At 40.8% G+C, this 23,014-nt stretch overlaps 1 protein-coding gene across 1 annotated transcript in view; it reads left to right on the top strand.

The window, feature by feature from the left end:
* Positions 1-10,950, top strand: part of Snx12 (sorting nexin 12) — a 113,672-nt gene extending 102,722 nt beyond the window's left edge. Inside the window, exons 5-6 of the mRNA XM_028770007.1 lie at positions 6,910-6,977; positions 10,492-10,950. Coding sequence (XP_028625840.1) covers positions 6,910-6,945 — 36 coding nt within the window. The 3' untranslated portion in view covers positions 6,946-6,977; positions 10,492-10,950. The remainder of the gene's footprint in view (positions 1-6,909; positions 6,978-10,491) is intronic.
* Positions 10,951-23,014: the final 12,064 nt, after the last annotated feature.

A 23,014-nucleotide genomic window follows, 5' to 3' on the forward strand; every position in this document is an offset into this window, starting at 1 on the left:
CATATAGCATGTATGTAGAAATCAGAGGAGAATATGTGATAATATATATATATATATATATATATGTGTATATATATATACATATATATATATAACATAAAAATGATTTTAACCAAGTTTTTAACTGCAAATACATGTGTCACATACAGCATGTATGTAGAAATCAGAGGAGAATATTTGGAAGTCAGTTTTTGCCTTCCACCTTCCACCTTGCAGGGTCTCCTTCTTATTTTTGCTTCTGTGCAGCAACATACTCTGGGCTAGACTGGCCTGTGAGTTTCTACATCCCTTCTCCAGGGAGGTGTGCTATGAATGCAGATGTGTACCACCACATCTGGCTTCTTATATAGGTTCAGTATATCACACTTAAGTCTTTGGTGCTGATCCATCTCCCAGGCCCTTTAACCATTATTTTAAAATTAATTTACAATATATTTTATTTAGTGTGTGCACACACCTGGGCAACAGCATATATGTGAAGGTCAGAGGACAACTTGCAGAGGTTCACTCTCTCCTTCCATAATATGGATTCTGCTGGATTGAACCCGGGTCTCAGTCTTGGCAGCAAGTACCTTCTCTGCCTGTTGAGCCATTTTCCTGTCCTCTCTTAACTATTTTAAAATGTATAGTTCTATATTATTAAATTTCATGCCATTACATTTCATAACATTCACATTGTCATACAACCGTTACCACTGTCCATTTCTGGAACATTTTCATTTTCCCCAGATAATCTATGTAGTCATTAAGTACTGTCTCTCAACCCCTCCTGCGTTCAGCCCCTGGCAACCGCCATTTTTAGTCTCAATGAATTTGACTACTTTACAAACCTCATAGGGGAGGACTCATGTAATATTTGTCTTTTTGCTATTGGCTTATTTCCTGTAGTATAATGTCTTTAAGTTTGTCTATAAGTAGCATTTGTCCACATTTCATTCTTCTTGATGGGAGCTTACAAATAGCCTTTGGTGCTTGTGAACACTAAAGAGAGGAGAGAACACAGCAGCAGTCCTTCCAAGGACAGTGCCACCTCTTTGTTGTCAAGAATACTGCTAGGGCTGTGGGTTGCCAAGCGTCACGCAGCTCCTTGCTTTCCCTTTGCTTGAGCATACACCATAACTGGAAGTGCTGAATCTCATGTGATTGCATGCTTTAAGAATTTCAGGAATTATCATGGTGTTTTCTATAATGGTTACAGAATTTTATATTTCATCAGCAGTGCATGAGGGTCCCAATTCCCTCATGTCCTTACCAACATTTGATACTTTCTGGTTTGTTTGTTTGTTTCCTCCCCTCCCCTGGGGTGTTGTTTTAGTAAAAATCCTCTTAATAGATGTGAAGAGGTTGTCTTATTGAGTTCTAGAGTATTTTAGATACAAGTCTTTTACCAGACAAACAATTTGCACACATTTCTATTATGTATATATTGAATTTTCACCTTCTCTCTTTTCTTCCTTCCCTTTGCTACTCTCTTTTTCTCCTTCCCCCTTTCCTTTCTTTCTTCCCTTCCTCCTTCCCCAATTTCCTCCCTCCCTTTCTCCCTTCCATCCTTCTTCCCCTCCTCTCCTGCTTCCATTTCTTTTTTTTTTTTCCATGTCTTATACACAGAAAACTCCTGGAACTCACTTTGTAGACCAGGCTGGTCTCAAACTCACAAAGATCCACCTGCCTCTGTCTCTTGAGTACTAAGACTAAAGGTGTGTGCCACCATGCCTGGCACTCATTGCTTTCTTGATAGTGTGTTTGAAGAGCAACAGTTTTAATATTTGTCTACCCTTAATTCTGTTGCTCTGGACTTGGCATTATATCTAAGACTCTCTCAAAATTATGGTCATAAATTTTTTATCTCTATTTTTTTAACAAGAGTTTTGTGATTTTAGTGCTTACATTTAGGTCCTTGGTCTATTTTGAGTTAATTTTGTATACAGTAAGAGGTAGGGTCAAATTTTCTTCTTTTATCCATACCTAGTTGGTTTCTAGTTGGTAATCAGTGGTTTGTTAAAAAATATTTTTCCGGGGCTGGAGAGATGGCTCAGCGGTTAAGAGCACTGACTGCTCTTCCAGAGGTCCTGAGTTCAAATCCCAGCAACCACATGGTGGCTCACAACCATCCGTAATGAGATTGGATGACCTCTTCAGGTGTGTCCGAAGACAGCCAGCGACAGTGTACTCATAAATAAAATAAATAAAAAAAAATATTTTTCCTTTCATTGTATTTCCTGGCACTCTTGTCAGAGACTCATGACTATTTCTGGGCTTTCAAGTTTCTTCTGTTAGCTCATATGTCTGCATGTATGCCTGGTACCATACTGTTATGATTACTGTAGTTTTATAGTAAGTTTTCTTATGTTTTTTTTTTTCTTGAGGCTGAGTCACATGTATCCCAGGCTAGCTTTTTCTATGTCGTCAAGAACAACCTTGAACTTCTGATGTGCCTGCTTCCACCTACCAAGTGCTGAAATTCCATGAGTGTGCCATCACATGCAGTCTGTGCAGTACTGGGCATTGAACCTAGGGAAGCAATGCCCTAGGGCTCCCTGCATGTTCAGCAGGGACTATATATACTTGCTAAGCTAGATCTCCAGCCTGCTAGTAAGCTTGTTAATTTTTTTTTTTCAAAATTTTATTTACAGGTGGATCTCTGTGAGTTCAAGGTCATCCTGGTCTATACATGGAGTTCAAGGACGGACAGAGATGACCTTGGACAAGAGAGACCTTGTCTCAATTTTTTTTTAATTTACTAGTTTTTGTTCTTTGAAGTTTTTGTTTCAAGTTTTTAAAAATATTAGTTGAATATTTGAAATGAATACATATACAGATAATGTTCTGATGAACTTATCTTACAAGTAGTTTTTCTAGAGCCACATTTATTTTTGCAGACTAAATATCCAGAGGCAGAACAATATAGTGGATACAGAAGTAGGGAGAATAGTTTCATTTCTTTTGTTCAAAAAGGCATCTTTTATGGACTGCAGATGGGTTAAGAAGAACAATTGTAGGGGACATTGTTGACTATAGAACCATGGAAGGCCTGTGTGTCTCAGCCAGGCACAATTGCTGTGCGTCTCTGCTGAGTTCAGAATGTTGGATCTTCCTTCCATGCTTAAGGTCAAATGACAGTTTCTCTTCTTGTGTTAGAGGACAGAATCCACTGGTGTGTGTGTGTGGGGGGAATTCTCAAGAGCTATGGATGCTGTCTAGCTATCTACTTGACTCTCCTGGTTACTAGGGGATCCTATCAGTTCTGTCATTCTGAACTGAGGAGGAACTGAGGAGACCTGAGTTCTAGCTTTCTCCTTTAAGTTGAGGTAGGTGACATGGGAAGCAAGTAGACTAGGTTTTGGAGTGTGTAATGGTGAATATTGGTTGCCAACTTGCCAGGATCCAGAGACACTGGGAGACAAGCCTCTGGGCAAGTTTATGAGGGATTATTTTGTTTCCATTAATTTATGGTGAAAAAATTTACCCTAAATGTGGGTGACATCATTCCTATGGGTCAGGGTCCTTGACTTGAGTGAAAAGGAGAAAGCCAGCTGAGCACAGACAGTCATTGATTTCTACTTCTTGACTGGCATTGTGGTGATGACCTGCTGCCTTCTTAATCTCCTATTGCCACGATTTTACCACCATGGAACCCTTGAACTGTGAGTCAAAGTAAACTCATTTTCCCTTAAGTGCTTTTGTCAGGATACCTTATCCCAGGGACAGGAAAAGAAACCCTCTTCAGTTAATTTCCTACTTCCTACATACTCCAGCATCTCAAGTCATTTGCAGTTGAGGGAAGGTTGGAAGGACTTCCTGAATTTTCATATGAATTTTAGAATCATTGCATCTGTTTCTGTAAAGATGTCAACTTGGAATTTTAATGGTAATTATGCCTATGGCTTACGTCCATATAGTTCAATTTGGGAAGCATTGCCTTCCTAGCAGGATCAAGTCTTCTGATCCATGAGCATGTGCTTGCGAGTGGAAGCTGAATGGAGGAAAGGATACATTAATCTTTAAGCCTTGTTACCAGAAATGTGCCTCTTCTGCTGGAGCCTCGGGTGGTTGAAAACATTGTGGAGGCCTGCCCTTCCTGAGGATATACTGTCAGTCCAGCTAGGACTTGGGATGAGGAGCACTACTATCTATTTGGTCATATCTGCTTGGGGTGGAACTTCTATCATGATGAGCCTGGCTGGCTTGAGGGTGTGAGTTCTCAAGCGTGAGTTCCCTTGTTCTTATGGAGATTAGTTTCTTAGTTTGCTCTATGCTTTCATTGCATAGAGTTTAAGTGGTTGTGTGCTTGTGTATTTAGACAATTCTCAACAGTTATAGATATCTCAGCAGGGAATGTGGAGTTCTTTACGCTGCCCTTTTGAAGTGGTAGCTCCTTCATTTTGTTTTGTTTTGGTTTTGGTTGTTTTTAAAAGATAGGGTCTTCCTATGTAGCTTTGGCTGTCCTGAAACTCACTATGTTGACCAGGATGGCCTAGAACTCACAAAAAATATGCCTGTTTCTGCCTTCCAAGTGCTGAAATTAAAGGCATGCACACCTATGCCTGCCTAATTTTTTTGAGACAATCTAGCCCAGCTGATTACAGATCTGCATCACCACACCTAGCCTTTAAATGTTTGAGTGAACAGCATGACTCTTCTTTTCTCTTAACTTTAGTATCTGACTTACTGTGACAGACATATCTTAGGTAACCCCATGGTGTCACACCTTGTATAATCCTCTCCTCTCAATGAAAGATAGCACTTATAACTTGTATCATTCACAACATGTGGCCAAAATTGAACTCCCTCAATGAAGCTGCAGTCTGTGACAATGGCAATAGTTTTTTCATTTTCATGATTTTATCAGGTTATAGAAAACTTTATTTCAACCAAATAGAGTAAAAAAAAACTGTTTCTATTATCATGAAAGAAGCAAATTACCATGATGTAAACCGTCAGCAGAGAAGGCCATAGCAATCTCTAGGAACTAGGAATGTCAACCCTACAACCTCAGGACACTAAATTCTGCCTACAGCCATGTCAACTTTGAAGGACATCCTGATGTCCAACTGCTAGCTTTTGTCTCCAACTTGTTTTCTGTCCAATGGGATTCTGAGAAGAGTACCTAGCTCCTTTATGCTTGGACCCCCTGACCTAGGGGGACTGAGATAACAGACAGAATTATCTTAAAGTGCAGTAGATAAGTAAAATAGGTAAATTGTTGATTCATTTAGAATATATTTCAATGAATGGGTCTAGGTATTCCTAATTTTAAGTTAATTTATTTTATCCCTATAAGGTCAAGATTTTTCCTTTCTCTTTCATTAAGATGGGATCTTACTATGTAGCCTCAGTTACCTTTTCATTTGTTATGAAGCCCTGACTGGACTTGAATTCCTGGTCCTTCTGCCTTAGTCTCCCAAATGCTGAAATTACAGGTATGTACCACCTGGTACATAATATATATATATGGAGGTTGTGGCCCCGGGGACAGAGTAGGAGCTAAGACAAAGACTCATTGTCTAGTTTTGGCTCACACATTACATATTTAAAAACCTTAATATGTATACAAAATAAGTTTTATGCTATTTTTATACATGTATATCATTGCATTTTAGGTTTATTCATCTCACCAAAGTCTTAAAACTAAATATGCCATGTTTACAGATTTGTTATCATTTTTACCTTCTTGATTTGGAGATGATCTGGCATATAGATTGTTTGATAAATGTTGGCCTTCTATCATAACTCGAGTAATTCTCAGCTGTAAAAGAGGGGCTCATCTTCACACCTGAAGAATATCTGATACAAAGGAAACAATTCAGGTAATGATGCTGCTCTCTACTTGAAATTACCAGAAAGGTGGTGTTCTATGTAAGTAACAGAAATAATGGAAACTAAGACTTTGTGTATTATTAGAATTGGTCTTAAGAGCAGACAGGGATTTCTCTAGAATGTCAGAAGGAAAATTATTCCAGCCATTTATATTGGATAATGCATATCCAGTTTCCTATTCATTGAAACATTATTTATAATAGTAAAAATCTGAAGACAGGATAATACCTATTCCAGAATACTTTAACAGTATGTTCCACTAAGCTGAGTGTGATAGCACATGTTGCAAATCCTAAATACTTGAGAGGCTGAGGCAGGAGGATTGGAAGTTTGGGATCAGCCTGGTCAATGTAATGAGACTCTGTCTCAAAAAAAATTTTTTTAAGGGCTGGGGATGTATTTCAGTGTTAGAACAATTGCCTAGATTGCCTGAGAATTTGGGATTAATTCTCAGCACTGTAAACAAAACATAACAAGACTGAAGGTGTGGGTTAGTGATAGAACATTTGCCCAGGATGCTCCAAGCCTTGAGTTTAATCCCCAAGAAACACTACAATAAATAAATAGAACAAGGAGAGGTAAAAGCAACAGAATTGGCTATACTTAATTACAGGTGACATTTTAAAAGTCCTGCACTCTCAGAATTGGCTCTTTTAAGTAAAGCGATGGAAAAAAAAATCCTCCTTTCACTAACTATCGAAACAGGGGATGCTAGGTAAAAGGGTAAGCACTCTACCACCAAGTTGCATCCTCAGCCCTGAAACAAGTTTTCAAACCTGAAAAACTGGAGATTATATTCAAAAGTGAGAATACTACCATCTACTCCAGAATGCTTAATTTAACAGCGTCGTCCCTTGTGCTGCATCTTTTGCCATATGAGCACAAAGTCACTATTTGAGTGCCTTCAGATTCCCTTGAAATATTCATTTCTCTTCATTGCTGCATTTATGCCTTCTCGCTGTTGCCTTTCAGGGACTCTTCTTTCCCCTTATTGCTCTTGGCTGTAACTTGCATATTTCTGCCTTTTCTTCAGACACAGCTGGTTTATCCAACCCTACCACTCACACCAGGTGTTCTGTCTCTTACTTCCAGGTCCTTGGATTACACTGGCTGCTCTCCATGAGGTAAACTTGCAGAGTCTATAATTAAACAGACAAAAGGTAGGTAAATCACAATACAGCGGTTCCTTAGAGGGTTAGCATTCCTAATGTAGCATCAAGAGTTTATTAGAAAGATCAGAAGTAGGAAGATAGACTAAAAACTAGTAGACAGAATTTAATTAAACTTGTAACAACTTTTGAAAAGGTTTATATCAAAGTTGATTAAAAAGAGAATGACCAGTTAGTTCCCCTCATAATGACCAACACTTAGTAAGAAGCTGGGTGCTGGGATTCTAATGATCTTGCCATTTGAAAAGATCTGCCTCATGAAGGAAATGAATGTGGATTCATGGCTATCCTTTAATCTAGGCAATGCTGTGCTAGGCACACTGAGCAGAAACTACATGGAGAGTGAGAGGTACATGGGGTGGGTTCACAGAGTGGGACTTGAGATGAGACACTGTAGAGGCTTTAAGGAGTCCACATATACCATCTTCTTGATAGTTTGGACACAACTGAGGAAAGTAAGAGACAGGTAAATGGAGCTCAAAATGCCAGAATTCTTACTGGAGAAACTTTCTGAAGGGACATGGCTTAAATGTGTGGCCAAGGACCATCTTTGTAACAGTCTCACTATCTCACTATCTAATCCAGACTGTCCTCAAATTTAGGATTCTTCTCAGTTTCCAAAATGACTCCATACCTAACCTGCCAAGCAGGCCTTTTAAATACTTTCTGGCATGAATAAGAGAGACTTACTTAGTTGGGCAGGATGGGTCACCAGAAAGCTTGGGAATATCAGAATGGATCTACAGACAGGGTGACTTAAATAGTGGGGACCAAGAAGAACTGAGCCATACAAACACCAGATTAAAGCTATTAGACTGGTTCCTTTTTTTTTCTCTAAAGATCCATGTAAGGACACAAAAACAAAAAGAAGTTCCCATCTTAGCAGTAGACACTGCTCTGTTCAGAGCTACAGAGCCCTGCTCCTCCCTGTTCTGTGGGGCTCAGCTGGGGCTATGCTAAAATCTCTACTGCACTGCTGAGTACAGAGCTGGCATATTACCCTGGCCTTACCATTTGTAGTACTTATAACCTTGGGATGCACAGTGATTTTAGAAAGCAGAGGCAGGGGGCCAGAGAGGTGATCAGTGGTTAACAGTACTTCCTGCTCTTCTAGAGGAACTAAGTTCAGTTCCTAGCATCTGTGTTGGATACGTCAGAATCATCTGTAAGTTCAGCTTGAGGGAAGGTGCTCTCTTTCAGCCTCCATTAGCACCCAGATGTGTATGTGTGTGCGCGCCTGTGCACCTGTGTGTATGTGTGTGTGGGGGTGAGTACGTGTCTATGTGTGGTTGTGTGAGTATATACACTTAAGTACAAGTATCCACAGAAGCCAGAGTCATTGGATCAGATCCCTTAGAGCTGGAGTTACAGGTGGTTGTAAGCCATCTGACACCGGTATATGGAACTGAACTCAGGTCTTAACTGCTGAACCATATCTCCATTCTCTCTAGACTTTTTTTTTTTTTTAAGGGCTGGGGATATTGTTCAGTGGTAGAGCACTTGCACTTTGCCTAATATATAGATTCCATCCCTGGTAACAAAAATAAGAGAAAGAGAAAGAAAGAAAGGAAGGAAGGAAAGAAGGAAGAAAGGAAGGAAGAAAGAAAGAAAGAAAGAAAGGAGGAAAGAAAGAAAGAAGGGAAGAAAAAAAAAGTCATTTCAGTGACTTGAATTTTACTGAGACAGGTCTTTCTGTGTAGCCCAGGCTGGCCTGAAACTCACTGTCCTCCTGACCTCTGCTTCTTAAGTGTTCAGATTGCAAGCCTGTGTCAGTATTCACATCTAGACAGTTTTTTGGATTCTAACTGTATATAGCACACATAAAACCTGCAAGTTGCCATAAGGAGAGAGGAATAGGATAATCATGTCCCTAAGATGTGGTCTTTCCTTGGATGTCGCAGCTTCATAAGCCAAGAGAAAGTACCATTCAGGGCTGGAGAGATGGCTCAGCGATTAAGAACACTGTCTGCGCTTCCAGAGGTCCTGAGTTCAATTCCCAGCAACCACATGGTGGCTCACAGCCATCTGTAATGGGATCTGATGCCCTCTTCTGGTGAGTCTGAAGACAGCGACAGTGTACTCACATACATGAAATAAATAAATAAATAAATAAATAATAAAATCTTTTTTAAAAAGAAAAGAAAAAGTACCATTCAATAGTCTTGAAAAATGAACTGGCATTTTTAGAGAAGGGAGACAAGAGCATTTCAGATAAAAGAAAAATTTGGAGGAAAGCCTGGAGGCCAGAAAACTGAAAATGAAAGAAATGAACTTACAGGGAAGATATTATAAAATAGGGTATTTTCTTTTTTAATTTTTGTATGTGTGTGTGTTCAATTGGTGTGTGTTCTCATGTACACAGGCAGGTGTGTGTGTGTGTGTGTGAAAATATGTGTGAAGATGATACCAGGTATTTTTCTGGATCACTCTCCATTTTGTTCTGGAGCTTGCTTATTGTATTTGGCTAGACTAACTAGCTAGCTTGTCCTGGGAGAGCCTCCCAAGCACTGGGTTTACAGGTGGCCTGACTGGCTGGGTGATCAGAAAGCTGGTTCTCCTGCTTGCATGGTAAGTACTTATCTTCTGAGCCCAGGGCATTTTCTTAATGTGGTAAAGAAACTCTAAACTAGCAATTACACTTGCTCCCCCAATCCTTTTTTTGATACAAAGTCTCACTGTGTAGGCTACTGGCAGGCCTGGAACCCACTATGTAAACAAAGCTGGCCTTAAACTCACAACGATCCACCTACCTCTGTCTCATGAGTACTGGGATTAAAGGCATGCACCTCATGCCTGGCTTACTTGCTCCATCTCAAAATGAAAATAAAGTTAGGGTGCTTGTTGTTGCCACTATTGTTTAATATTACTGTCTTGGGGGTTTTGGCCAGCATAATAGATTTGAAACAGCAATAAAAGGAATCAATATTTGAAAAGATAAGAGAAAATGTCATACAAAGAGGCTCAGATGATCTGTGATACAAAATGGTATTTACTGAGGGTATTGGAATTGAAAGTAGGGGAACACACACTCCAGTAGAAACCAACAATGCATTCCACTACGGAGAAGGTTGGAGAGTTAGCTAACGGCAAAAACAGGAAGTTTAATTGTGTTGCTCAGTTTGCCTGTCAAGAATTATGATTCTAAGATAAATTTACTTTTTTATTTTAAGCATTTATCATCATCATCATTATCGTCAGCATTTTTCATGTGTTTGTTGTGTGTGTGTGTGTGTGTGTGTATGCCATGGAGCATGTGTGGCAATCAGCAGACAACATTAAGGAGTTGTTTTTTTTTTCCACTGTGGGTTCATGGATAGAACTCAGACCATCAGGCTTGTGAAGCAAGCACTTTCACTTGCTAAGACATCCTACTGCCCCTAAATTTACTTCTGGAGCTTATTGGTCCACTGCAGACCAGTTCAGATCATACCATTGTTCTAAGGAAAGAGATTAGTTCAAATAGTCCTCAGAATGTTTGTTTTTCAAAGCAAATGTTTTCTTTCAGCATGGCAGCAAATTCACAAGGTCAATGCTACAGTACAAGATGGAATCAGGATCATAGAATGACATCGCTGTCATCTTTGTCTCAAGAAGTATGAACAAATCAGTAGAGATCCTATTGTCAAAGTCCAGCTTTGATATGACTGGGTCTGAAGTCTGAAGTAGGAGGTGCAGGACCTGCAGAACATATGGACACAGGAATCTTCTTGATAGTTCGGACAAGTTCTCTTTACTTTATTCTCCCCCTCCCCCAACTTATCTTCCTCAGCAAAATATTTCAAGCAGTATAAAAATTATAGTGTGGTCATATTCTATTTTTCTTTAAGTGAATGATTACAATGAGTTCCCCAATTCCTTTATGTGATTAAATGTTTTACATATTACGGGTGAAAAAGATATTCTTAAGAACCCACATGCATTCGTATCTAAGCAACTTGTTATAGATTAATAAAGAAATCAAGTAAAATACTTTTCTCAGCCAGTTTCTCTTATTGGCAGGCTGTAATTTGAAGTTACAAAGGAAGGATCAATCATCTTATTATTTACCTTAAAAAGTAATCTTATGCATACCTCTAACCACAATCCCAGAGGCCTGAGCCATTAGTGACCGCCAGATGAGACCCCTATCCCAATTCCCTGCATACTGGTCCCTCTAGGGAGACCCAGAAGCAGTGAGCTCCACCCTGCCCACTCTGCACTCCATTTTCTAGGCCAGCCTGTTGCTACCAGGGCCAACCAAGTAAGATCCACCAATCCCAACCCTTTGCCTGTTGGGTCCTTGGCAAGCCCAGTAGCTGTGGGGTCTGTCCTATCCCCTCTGCTCTCCATCTTCTGGTCTACACCTCTAACCACAATCCCAGAGGCCTATATCCATTAATGACCACCAGTTGGGACTCCTACCCCAATTCCCTGCCTGCCAGCCCCTCTGAGCAAACCAAGCAGCAGCAAGCTCTGGCCTGCCCCCTCTGAACCTCATTTCCCAGATCACAACTTTGCCTGCATCCTTGGAGGCCTACAAGCATCAGAAATCACCGCCAGCTCTACTTGCAGCCCCAGAGGCCTGTTCCCATCAGGGACTTCCAGGCCTGCCAATACTAGTGTCAACCAGATGGCTAAAGGTAAGGACAAAATCAAGCCAGACGGTGGTGGCCCACGCCTTTAATCCCAACACTTGGGAGGCAGAGACAGGCGGATTTCTGAGTTCGAGGCCAGCCTGGTCTACAGAGTGAGTTCCAGGACAGACAGAACTACACAGAGAAACCCTGTCTCGAAAAACCAAAATAAATAAATAAATAAATAAATAAATAAATAAATAAAAATAAAAAAGAACAAAATCAGCAAAAGTCAGGGGAATATGGTACCACCAGAACCCAGCTATCCTACAATGGTTATCCCTAAATATACTAACACACCTGAATTCTAAGGAAATGACCTTAAATCTAATCTTATTATGATAGAGGCCTTTAAAGAGGAAATGAATAAATCCCTTACAGAAATACAGGAATATATAATCAAACAGGCAAAAGAAATGAACAAAACTGTTCAAGACCTGAAAATGAAAATAGAAGCAATAATGAAAACACGAACTGATGGAAGACATGTTTCCTGGAGATGGAAAACCTAGAGAGAACAGGAACAACAGAAACAAGCATCACCAACAGAATACAGGAGATGTAAGAGAAATTCTCAGGAATAGAAGATACAATAGAAGAAACTGATACAGTCAAAGAAGATGTTACATCTAAAAAATTTCTAACACAAAACATTCAAATCATGTCTTCAACAAAATCATAGAAGAAAATTTCCCTAACTTAAAGAAAGAGATGGCCATAAATATACAAGAAGCATACAGAACACCAAATAGAGTGGACCAAAAAAGAAAATCCTCCCATCACATAATAATCACAACACCAAATGTATAGAACAAACAATATTAAAAGCCACAGGGGATAAAGGCCAAGTAACATATGAAAGCAGACCTATTAGAATTATACCAGACTTCTCAACAGAGACTTTTAAAGCCAGAAGGGCCTGGGCAGATGTGTTATAGTGTCTAAGAGATCACAGATGCCATTCCAGACTACTATAACCAGCAAAACTTGCAAATCACCATAAACAGAGAAAACAAGATATTCCATGCTAAAACCAAATTTAAACAATATCTTTCCACAAATCCAGCCCTACAGAGAAAAATACAAGGAAAACTCCAACCACGCAGAGTACCACCACCAACATCAAAATACCAAGAACTAACAATCATAGGTCATTAATATCTCTCAACATCAAGAGTCTGACTTCCCCAATAAAAGGACACAGGCTAACAGAATGGATGCTTAAACAGGATCCATCATTCTGTTGCATACAAGAAACACTTCAGCAACAATAGACATTACCTCAAAGTAAAGGGCTGGAAAAGGGTTTTCCAAGTAAGTCGACCCAAGAAACAAGCTGCAGTAGCCATTTCAATATCTAATGAAATAGTCTTTCAATAAAAATAATCAAAAGAGTCAAAAGAGATGCAGAAAGACACTTCATACTCATCAAAGGAAAAATCCACCAAGATGACCTCTCAACTCTGAACATCTATGCCCCATATTCAAGGGTACCCACATTCACAAAAGAAACTTTACTAAAGCTTAAATCACACATTGAACCCCACACATTAATAGTGGGAGACTTCAACACCCCACTCACCAACTGACAGTTCATTGAGACAGAAACTAAACAGGGAAATAATGAAATTAACAGACAGTATGAATTAAATGGTCCTAACAGAAACCTACAGAACCTTTACCCAGATACAAAAGATTATTCCTTCTGCTCAGCACCTCATGGATCCTTCTCCAAGTTGACCATATCCTCGGTCATAAAGCAAACCTTAACAGATACACAAAAATTGAAATACCTCCTTGTCTTCTAGCAGACCACCATGGACTGCAACAACAGAAAGCCTACTGGACAACTGAACAACTTTACTAAATGACCACTGGGTCAGGGAGGAAATAAAGAAAGAAATTCAAAACTTTCTAGAATTCAATGAAAATGAGGGCACAACATACCCAAACGTTTGGGACACAATGAAATCAGTACTAAGGGGAAGGTTCACAACACTAAGTGCCCTCATAAAGAAATTGGAGAGATCCTACACTAGCAACTTGACAGCACACCTGAAAGCCCTAAAAAAAGAAGCAAATACACCAAAGAGGAGAAGGCAGGAAATAGTCAAAATTGGGGATGAAATCAATAAATTAGAAAGAAAGAGAACAATAGAAAGGATCAACAAAACCAAGGGCTGGTTCTTTGAGAAAATCAACAAGATAGACAAACCCCTAGCTATACTAACCAAAAGACAGAGACACAGTTTCCAAATGAACAAAATCAGAAATGAAAAGGGAGACATGACAACAGAAACAGGAAATTTAAAAAAACTTATCAAATCCTACTACAAAAGCCTATACTTGCCGGGCGGTGGTGGCGCACGCCTTTAATCCCAGCACTTGGGAGGCAGAGGCAGGCGGATTTCTGAGTTCGAGGCCAGCCTGGTCTACAGAGTGAGGTCCAGGACAGCCAGGGCTACACAGAGAAACCATGCCTCGAAAAACCAAAAAAAAAAAAAAAAAAAGAAAAGAAAAAAGAAAAAAAAGCCTATACTCAGCAAAAAGCAAAACTGGAAGATCTAGATGAAATGGATGATTTTCTAGATAGATACCATTTACCAAAGTTAAATCAGGATCAGGTGAACTATTTATCTAGCAACTATGACCCATACAGAAATAGAAGCAGTCATCAAAAGTCCTAGTTAGAGCAATAAGACGACTAAAGGAGATCAAGGGGATACAAATTAGAAGGGAGGACATCAAAGTATACTATTCACAGATGACATGATAGTATTCATAAGTGACCCCAAAAATTCTACCAGAGAACTCCTACAGCTGATAAACAATGGCTGGATGAAAGTGGCTGGATACAAAATTAACTCAACTCAATAGCCTTCCTTTATACAAATGATAAATGGGGCTAGACAAAAATTAGGAAAACAACACCCTTACAATAGTCAAAATAATATAAAATACCTTGGTGTAACTCTAACCAATTGATTTGGTAGTTTCTCAGAAAAATTGGAAGAGTTCTACTCAGTTATATCACTCCTGAGTATATACCCAAAAGATGTTCCACCATCCCAAAAGGACACAAGCTCCACTATGTTCATAGCAGCCTTATTTATAATAGCCAGAAACTGGAAACAACACAGATGCCCCTCAACTGAAGAATGGATACAGAAAATGTGGTTCATTTACACAATGGAATACTATTCAGCTATTAAAAACAAGGGCATCATGAATTTTGCAGACAAATGGCTGGAACTAGAAAATAACACCCTGAATGAGGTAAGCCAGACCCAAAGGACATACATGTGAGTATGTACTCACTAATAAGTGGATATTAGCATGAAGCAAAGAATTCCATGCTACAATCCATGTACCCAAAGAAGCCAAAAAACAAGGAGGGCCCAAAGGGAGATACTTGAATCTTTCTCAGAAGGGGAAATAAACTAGTGGATGGTGGGAGGGAACTGGATGTGAGGGGATATGTGTATGTGTGTAGGGAGATCAGGGGAGAGAGAACAGAAATCAGCGGTGGGCAGGTTAAACATCTCTAGGACTCGCCAGAGACCTGAGATAGGGTGTGGGGCTGTGAGGCCACAGGAAGTCTATGGGGGTGACTCTGCTGAGACTCCTAGCAGTGTGGGATATAGCACCTGAAGTGGCCATCTCCTGTAGCCAGGGATAACTCCCAGAGGAGTAAGCAACCCACCTACAAAACTTTCAACCCAAATTTTATGCAGAAATGCAGGGACAGGGGATGGAACACAGACTGAGGGAATGACCAACCAATAACTGGTCCAACTTGAGACCCATCCCATGGGCAAGCACCAATCCCTGACACTATTAATGATACTCTGTTATGCTTGCAGACAGGAGCCTAGCATAACTGTCCTCTGAGAGGCTCTACCCAGAAGCTGTCTGAAACAGATGCAGACACCCACAGCCAAACATTAGATGGAGCTTGGGAACTCTTAAGGAAGAGTTTGAGAGAGATTGAGGACCCCAAAGGGGATAGGAAGTCCTCAGGAAGACCAATAGAGTTAACTAACCTGGGCGCTTCAGGGCTCCCAGAGACTGAACCACCAACAAAGAAAGAGCATGGGGTGGACCTAGGCCCCCATATGTAGCAGATGTGCAACTTGGTCTTCATGTGGGTCCACTAGGAACTGGAGTGGGTGCTGTCCCTGAATCTGTTGCCTGCCTGTGGATCCCATTCCCTTAATTTGTCTGGCTTCAGTGGGAGAGAATGTGCCTAGTCCTGCAGTGACTTGATGTGCCAGAGTGGGGTGAGACCCAGGGAGGCTCCCCTTCTCAGAGGAGAAGGAAAGGGGGGATGGGAAGAGGAGCTGTGTGCCAGAGGGACTGGGAGGGAGCAGATATTTATATGTAAAGTGAATAAATAAATAAAATAATGGAAAAATGTAATCTTATAAAAAATCTTTTAAAACCACAAACCTAAGTATGCATATACATATATATGTGTGTATATATATATATATATATATACACACACATATACACACACATATATGTATGTATATATATGTATATACATATATATGTATCAGTCATTACTACTTTAAGTCCTCAATCAAAGTACACACCTACTCATTAACAGTTTTTTATTAAATCATATCAGGAAGCCTAGGGCAAAAATGGGTACAAGAAATCAATCATCCTCCTTGATCACCAGCCCAGCAATCCAGCCAGTACTAGTCTGGCTGCCATTGTTCTTGTTTCCTGACTTCAACTATTAAGAGTGTGTCGTCCTGAACTTTAAATTATTCCCCAAGAACATTTTAACAAAAGCATCTTAACCTAAAAGTTTATATCTCTAAATTCTCTCTAAGGTCGGTGGTTGTTACTAAAAATCTACATCTCTAAGTTCTTTCCTAGGGTGGTGACTGAGTCATTAATCTGTTCCTGCAGCAGTTGTTTGAAAAAAGATCAAGTACTATTATTGTAAGTGCCAGTGATACTGCCCAGTGAGGGGCTGGAAGCTCCCTTAGAGTTTCCATATAACTCATAGATTAGGAGGGACTCGAGGGCAACAAGAGGGACAAAACTTTACAACAGCATGAAGTCCTTAGGCCTCTGCCTGTCCAAGGTTGTGCTAACCTGGTGGTTCACATTCTATGATTTCTAAAGTCATGAGTTCCTCTTTTAAGGCCTCCAACAAGTGTTACTGTTTCAAATATGATACAATGTCCTCACCTGTCCTCATCATGTCATGCTTTAAGCCTCTCTAGGTATCCATCCCACATAACCAAACCTTTGCAGCTTCAGACAACACTGAAAGTTTTGCAACCATCCTGGCAGGAGAGAAGATATTCTAAAAAGACACCTGTGCTCCTTCCTTTGGCTGTCAGACTATTGAGACAATGAATTCCAAGGAATGGAATTTCCTCCCAGGAATCTCATGCTGGGGACAGCCAGAGGAGACTTTGTCTTTCTGGAAGAAGTTTGACAGAACCTGTTAGACCGCTTTGCAGGAGAGACTGAGGCTGAGCCCGCACCTTGAGCAGGATTGCTAATATATACATCTTGATGGTTACTTAAGCCTCAGTAAGCCTCAAGTGAATGCTCTGAAGATGGGGGTGGTAGCTGACAGAGGATATAATTGCTCTTCTCCTCAATGTAGCACGTTGAATAAATCCCTTTTCTCTGTTTTCCACTATTAATTGTCTTTCATTAAAGAGCTTGTTGTGGCTGCCAGGATCCTCCAGGCATTGGCCTTAAAAACTCTGTTAATAGGTTCATTATTGCCAACACTGGAGGGTGTGTTGGGAGGAAGTGAGGAGTTACTGGGAATGGGCGTAAGGTTTCTTTTGGTGATGAAAATATTCTTAAATTGATGGTGAAAGGACAACATAAACCCCAATTGTCTCTATCTAAGGACCAGGCCTGATTTCAAAAAAGGCCATAAGGTGTCAGCTCCAGGAATATACCATAAGTCCCACAAACTAGGTTATAAGACACCAGCTCTAGGAACAGATTATAAAATCCAGAACAAGCACCCCCTCCCAAAATAAAAAGAACAGCCTGGGGATAACCACAAAAATGGGGAAATATCTCAGAATGAGCTATCTGTGCTGGGCAGCCACTGATCACACATGACTGAATGTTCATGACATAGGAATGTAGACCACTGACCACCTGTGATGCCCCTAGCACCCATCAATGAAGTTTTTGATTACCTATCCTTCTAGAGAGTTCCCCTGGTTCCCTATAAGAAGGCCTGCATACCTTTGTCTGGGGTTGCCGCTGCAAAGAATGGTTGATGTCCGTATGCTGGTTATTTCTGCAGAATAAATGCTCTTTGTTTTTGCATACTACCTGAGTCTGGGTTCTTCCTTGAGAGATTTTCAGACTCTTACAATGCATAACTCTCTGACTATAGTTAAACCATACTGAGTTGTATACTTTAAAAGGGTGAATTTTTCCAAGGCTAAACATGATGAAACATGATGAGTTCAAGACTATCCTGAGCTACATAGAGAATTCTAGGCTAGCCTGGGCTATGCAAAACCCTGTCTCAATAAAACAAAAATAAAATAAAAATAAAAGCATGGATTTTGATGGGCACAGTAGTGCATATTTGTAATCTTAATACCTGGAAGATAGAGGCAGGACGATCAAGAGTTATTATATAGTTCAGTTTGGGTTACATGAGACTGTCTCAAAAAGGATGAACTTTATGACATAGATATTCTCCCTATAATTTCATCCTTTGTAGTAAGTTATATATATTTGTTTGATTTTCAGCCCAAATTCCAGGTACCCAGTTCCTAAAGTCCTTGGAATGTCAGAAATGATAAGTATCATTTGTATGCTAATGATGACAGCTGGCTAGGGGTTTCAGAATAGCTTCCGGATGGGGGTTGGTTGCTGGGGGAACCAACTTGTGAGTTAAAGGGTTTCAGGAATTATTTGTTTATCGTCTAGCTCACTTAAGATACTTGATAATTCTGTAGGGGAACATCTATTATTAACAAGCCTTATCTTTCAGTGCTTCTGAAGACCTCCGCAGAGGGGAGACCCTCTCTCAAGTCTCAGAAAGTCGCGACCACCCAGTAATCTGCTCGAGACACCATGTACCGGAGCAATTGCGAGGTTGTTTATTAGGGCGTGACAACTAGCTGCCGGTCAATTCGTATGCCCACACAGGAGCTGAATTGACCCCAACAGCCAGTTTGAGAGGTGTTTTTAAAGGGAAAAACCACAAACCAAGGAATGGGGAGGGGGTGAGAGGTTGCTAGGGTGGTGTAACATGAAAATAGTGGAACATTCCAAAGGAACCCAACCTATGGGAGTCAGGGTCAGGTGAAAACTCTCTGTACGCTTATCTTTCTCAAGAATGTGGTCCTGCTCTGTTACTTCGGCCTTGCCCTGTCACTATGGTTCTCAGCTTGGTTCCACCTGGCTAAATTGCATTCTAGCCAGTTCCCATAATTAGTCTGTCCACATTCTTAACTTGCTTCATGCCTCCATGTCTTTGTAAAGAAAGCCTAAAGAATATTTTATGTCTAAAAAGGATTCTATATACCCAGTATCTATAATTTTTCACTCTACATTCCTCACTTCTCCTAATGATAGTTTTTAATCATAAAAACTTAACCCTACTTCTTTTAATGTAAATCTGATTACAGATCTTGTATTTCAGTATCTTCATAGCTTCCGTTTCCCTGTCCGAGGGTTTGATATTGATGGCATAGCAATAAAAGCTGAACAACACTCTCTCTCTAACAAAGGTAACTAATCTGTTTAAGAAGCAAAAAACAGAATCAAAAGAGGGCCAGGGAAAATATCAGAGTGGTAATGTCTAATTCCTGAAGCATGTCCTGAAAGGCTGCCTCATGGTTGTGCTGCACGCCATTGGCCACACCCGCAGGGTTTCTAGTGTCCTCTGGAATGCTACACCGGCCTCACCCAGAGGCTTCAAGTCCTTGGAGCTGGTCGCCCGCTCCCACAGGTATAGCTTGTTTCTCCACAGGCCAAACATGGTCGGACACCGCAGGCAGCTTGGTGGTGTTGAACTAGAACTGCGTCTCCCAACTGTTGTGGCACACTTGGGTCTCTAGTCTCGTAGGCTCCTTTCAGCTGTTCTCAGACCTTGAGTCAGACCATTTTAAGTGCTTTTATGTAGGCAAACAAGGATTTAGAAAGGACAGCATCAGGATCATTCATTACACCCGCCCCAGTAAGTGGCAGTGGTACCCCACACAAAATCTCAAAGGGTGTAAGCTTAAATCACTCTAGAGTGTTCCACACTCAGAACAAGGCAAAGGGAAGGGGGGCTGTCTAGTCTTTACCACCGGTCTCCAATGCTAATTTGGTTAAGGTCTCCTTAATTGTTCTATTTATCCTCTCTATCTGTCCTGAACTCTGGGGTTTATAAGCATAATGTAATTTCCAATTAATCCCCAGCTGTGTGGCCAGTCCCTAACTCAACTGGGCAACAAAGACCATTAACAGACCCAGTTAGTTACCTTGGGTATTCCAAACCTTGGAAAGATTTCTTCCAGGATCTTCTTTCCATATTTTGCCAGCTCGACTTCTGTGAAGTCCATCTCCCAGTAAGCTCTGGGCCGGTCGCCCCTCAGTCTCTTCCCATTGGTTAAGGCACAAGCTCTATAGTCTCTCACCATAGCTTTCGCCAAATCAGACAGTCCTTCTTCTTGTGGGAGGATTAATTTACCATCTCAGTTTTTTATTCCCCCATAAGGGGTTTCAGAGTGAAAGCCCAAATTGTCCATCACTTGATGGTCGTCGGTGGCATATCTGAAACTGGTATCTCGAGTGTCAAAATAGTCTCTGAAACCCTTACTGCTAGACTCATTGCTCCCTGGGCAGCTTTCTAGGCAGCCATGTCAGCCATCTGATTTCCTTTTGCAACAGTGTCCTGAGCCCTCTGGCTTTGGTTCAAAGAGGCTCAGTATTTCTGCAGTTGTCAGAGGCCCTCTTTGTCTATAGATTGCACCATGTATATGAGCCGTGGCAAAGGCATATCGGTACTCGCTTTCCATCTGCCACTGAATCTCCCGCCATTCGCTTACCTTCCACCACGAAACTGCTGCCATCTGTATAGCAGTTCAGACTTCCTGGCCAGGGCTGGTCCTTCAGGTCGCTCTAAGTACCTGTTTCTTCTGCCAGGATATCAACACAGTGATGGACGGGAGAAGAGTCGTCAGTCACAGGCAGCAAGGTGGCAGGATTCAAGATGGCCAGGGGTGCAAAGATCACCCTTTTAGTCAACAACAGGCTCTGATAGTGCATCATGTGAGCATTAGGCATCCATCAGTCAGGGGGCTGCCGGAAAGTTGATGCTGCCAAAAGTCCTCTCTGGGGGGAGCGAACTGAGGAGGTTAAGTGTCTTGTACTCCCTTATTGACTTTTCTTAGATATTGTATTGGCTTGTAATCATTAGTGCCTGGCTTCTTCGGTTTCAACCCAAACTTTTGGGAATTCTGCTAGCCATTCACTGATATCTGGGGCTTCCGCCTTCGTCACCCAGGTTCTCTGTCTGTCTAAGTCCTATCCTATCTCTTGTCTTTCTCTCCTGCACTGCGGCCAAAATCTTTCTTGTCTGCAATCTCACCTGCCTTTTCTCTCTTTTCTTTCTTTCTTTCTTTCTTTCTTTCTTTCTTTCTTTCTTTCTTTCTCCCTCTTATAGTACACTTTCTCTGCCTCCTTAACTAAATCTTCCAGTAACCTCTCAAGAAACACAGACAGTGGCTCGTTTGGTCCCTGAAGGATTTCTCTTACCTTGGCCAAATTGGTGGGCCATCTCGCTGCCCTTGGAGACCCGCTAGAGCCCGATGGTAGACCACCAGCCGCCCCTTACCTGCAGTTAAGGGGGAATCCGGTATCAATCTCATTGGGAAGCTGCATAGGCTGCCCGTTGTCACCAGGAACATTCATACGGGCTTCTAACAGAATTCTTTCTTTTTCTTCAGTAGTAAAGAGAACCTGTAAACTCTATTGACAATCATCTCAGGTGTGCTGGAGGGTAAACATCAAAGACTCTACCAGTCCCGTCAGGCTAGCTGGGTTGTCTGGAAAGGAGGGGTGATTAGTCTTCTAAGAACCCCACAGATATCTCTTCTCTTTCTTAAGGGGGGGAGGCTAAATTTGTCTTTACCACTGTATCTAATTGACAGCAGGCTGGTACTGTGTCACAGCTGTTCTTATTTTTTCTTTACTCTAGCAATCATTTCCACCTGCTCTAGCTTCTTCTCAACCATAAACATGAGTGAGTCAAAATTTCTGGAGCTCACGATTGAACTGTCAACTGCAGCCCCTGTTTCATTATACTTTTAAATGCACAACTTATATTTTTTTCAAACAAAATGTTCTTACTTTTTCTGGCTGTAATTTCAGAAGAAGCACCTTGTCACCTGTTAAACTCAATAATCAATGAGACCAAGGCAGGGCTCCAAAAGTCAATTGAAACTGTTTTTTGTTTTTACTTTTCTTACTCTTAACTTGTTATAAGGCTATTAGCCATTCCTTGAGGCAAAACTTTCTGGTGATATCGCTTCAAGGACTCCCAAAAAATTACAAGCATACTCACTGCATGTAAACCTCTCATCTTAAAGGAACAGTATAAAAACACTCTTCTAAATCTATAATAATTTTATATGTATTTCTTGGAATGGCAGCTGGAGTAGGCAAGTCAAGCTGTAATTCTAATTTCTACAGCATAATCATTATATAGCTTCTGGACCATAAACTGTCTCTTGTAAATGTCCTTTGGTCTGAGGCTGACCTGTCTTCCCCAAGGAAGAAGCGAGGCAATAAAACAAATTCCAGAAAACACCTTTCCAGGGGCTAGTCAGAGTGACCATGACAACAGGAATGTCACACCAGTTTCTGCTGAGCCCACTCTGAGCTTTGTCTTAACTCAAATGTGAAAGTTCTTAATTTAGGCCTATCTATAAATTCCTAAAGTAGTTCATCAAGACCTTATCTGATCCCAGATAAAACTTACACTGAAATCTCCTTTTCAATCTTGGGGGAAGAAAAAAAATCAGTTTCTTTACCAAGAAAGCCAAAAAGTTCTTAGCCTCCCCAAGAGCAGCTTGTGCAAAGAATCATTTTTGCCAGGGCTCCTCCAGCTGTGTCTCAATTTCATCCACAGAGCAGGGGGACTTGCCTATAAGTTTTAACCTTTTTTATCTTTCTTTCTATACATGAAACATAGAACAGACATTTATTCTAATAAAACAAAGACAGACAACGTGGACACGTGGACAAATTTGGCGCCAAGGACTCACAATAGACATAGAAAGCATAACCAAGAATCTCTCCTGTAGGGGCCAGAGAGTTCTCTTTCTTTTGCTAACACACCGCGGAGATCAGACAATTGTTTTAGCTATTTCTCTGCCAATGGCCATGTTAACTCATGTTAACTCTTGTTAA

Source organism: Grammomys surdaster, unplaced genomic scaffold (genome assembly GCF_004785775.1).
Source record: "Grammomys surdaster isolate TR1022 unplaced genomic scaffold, NIH_TR_1.0 197, whole genome shotgun sequence".
NCBI lineage: Eukaryota > Metazoa > Chordata > Mammalia > Rodentia > Muridae > Grammomys > Grammomys surdaster.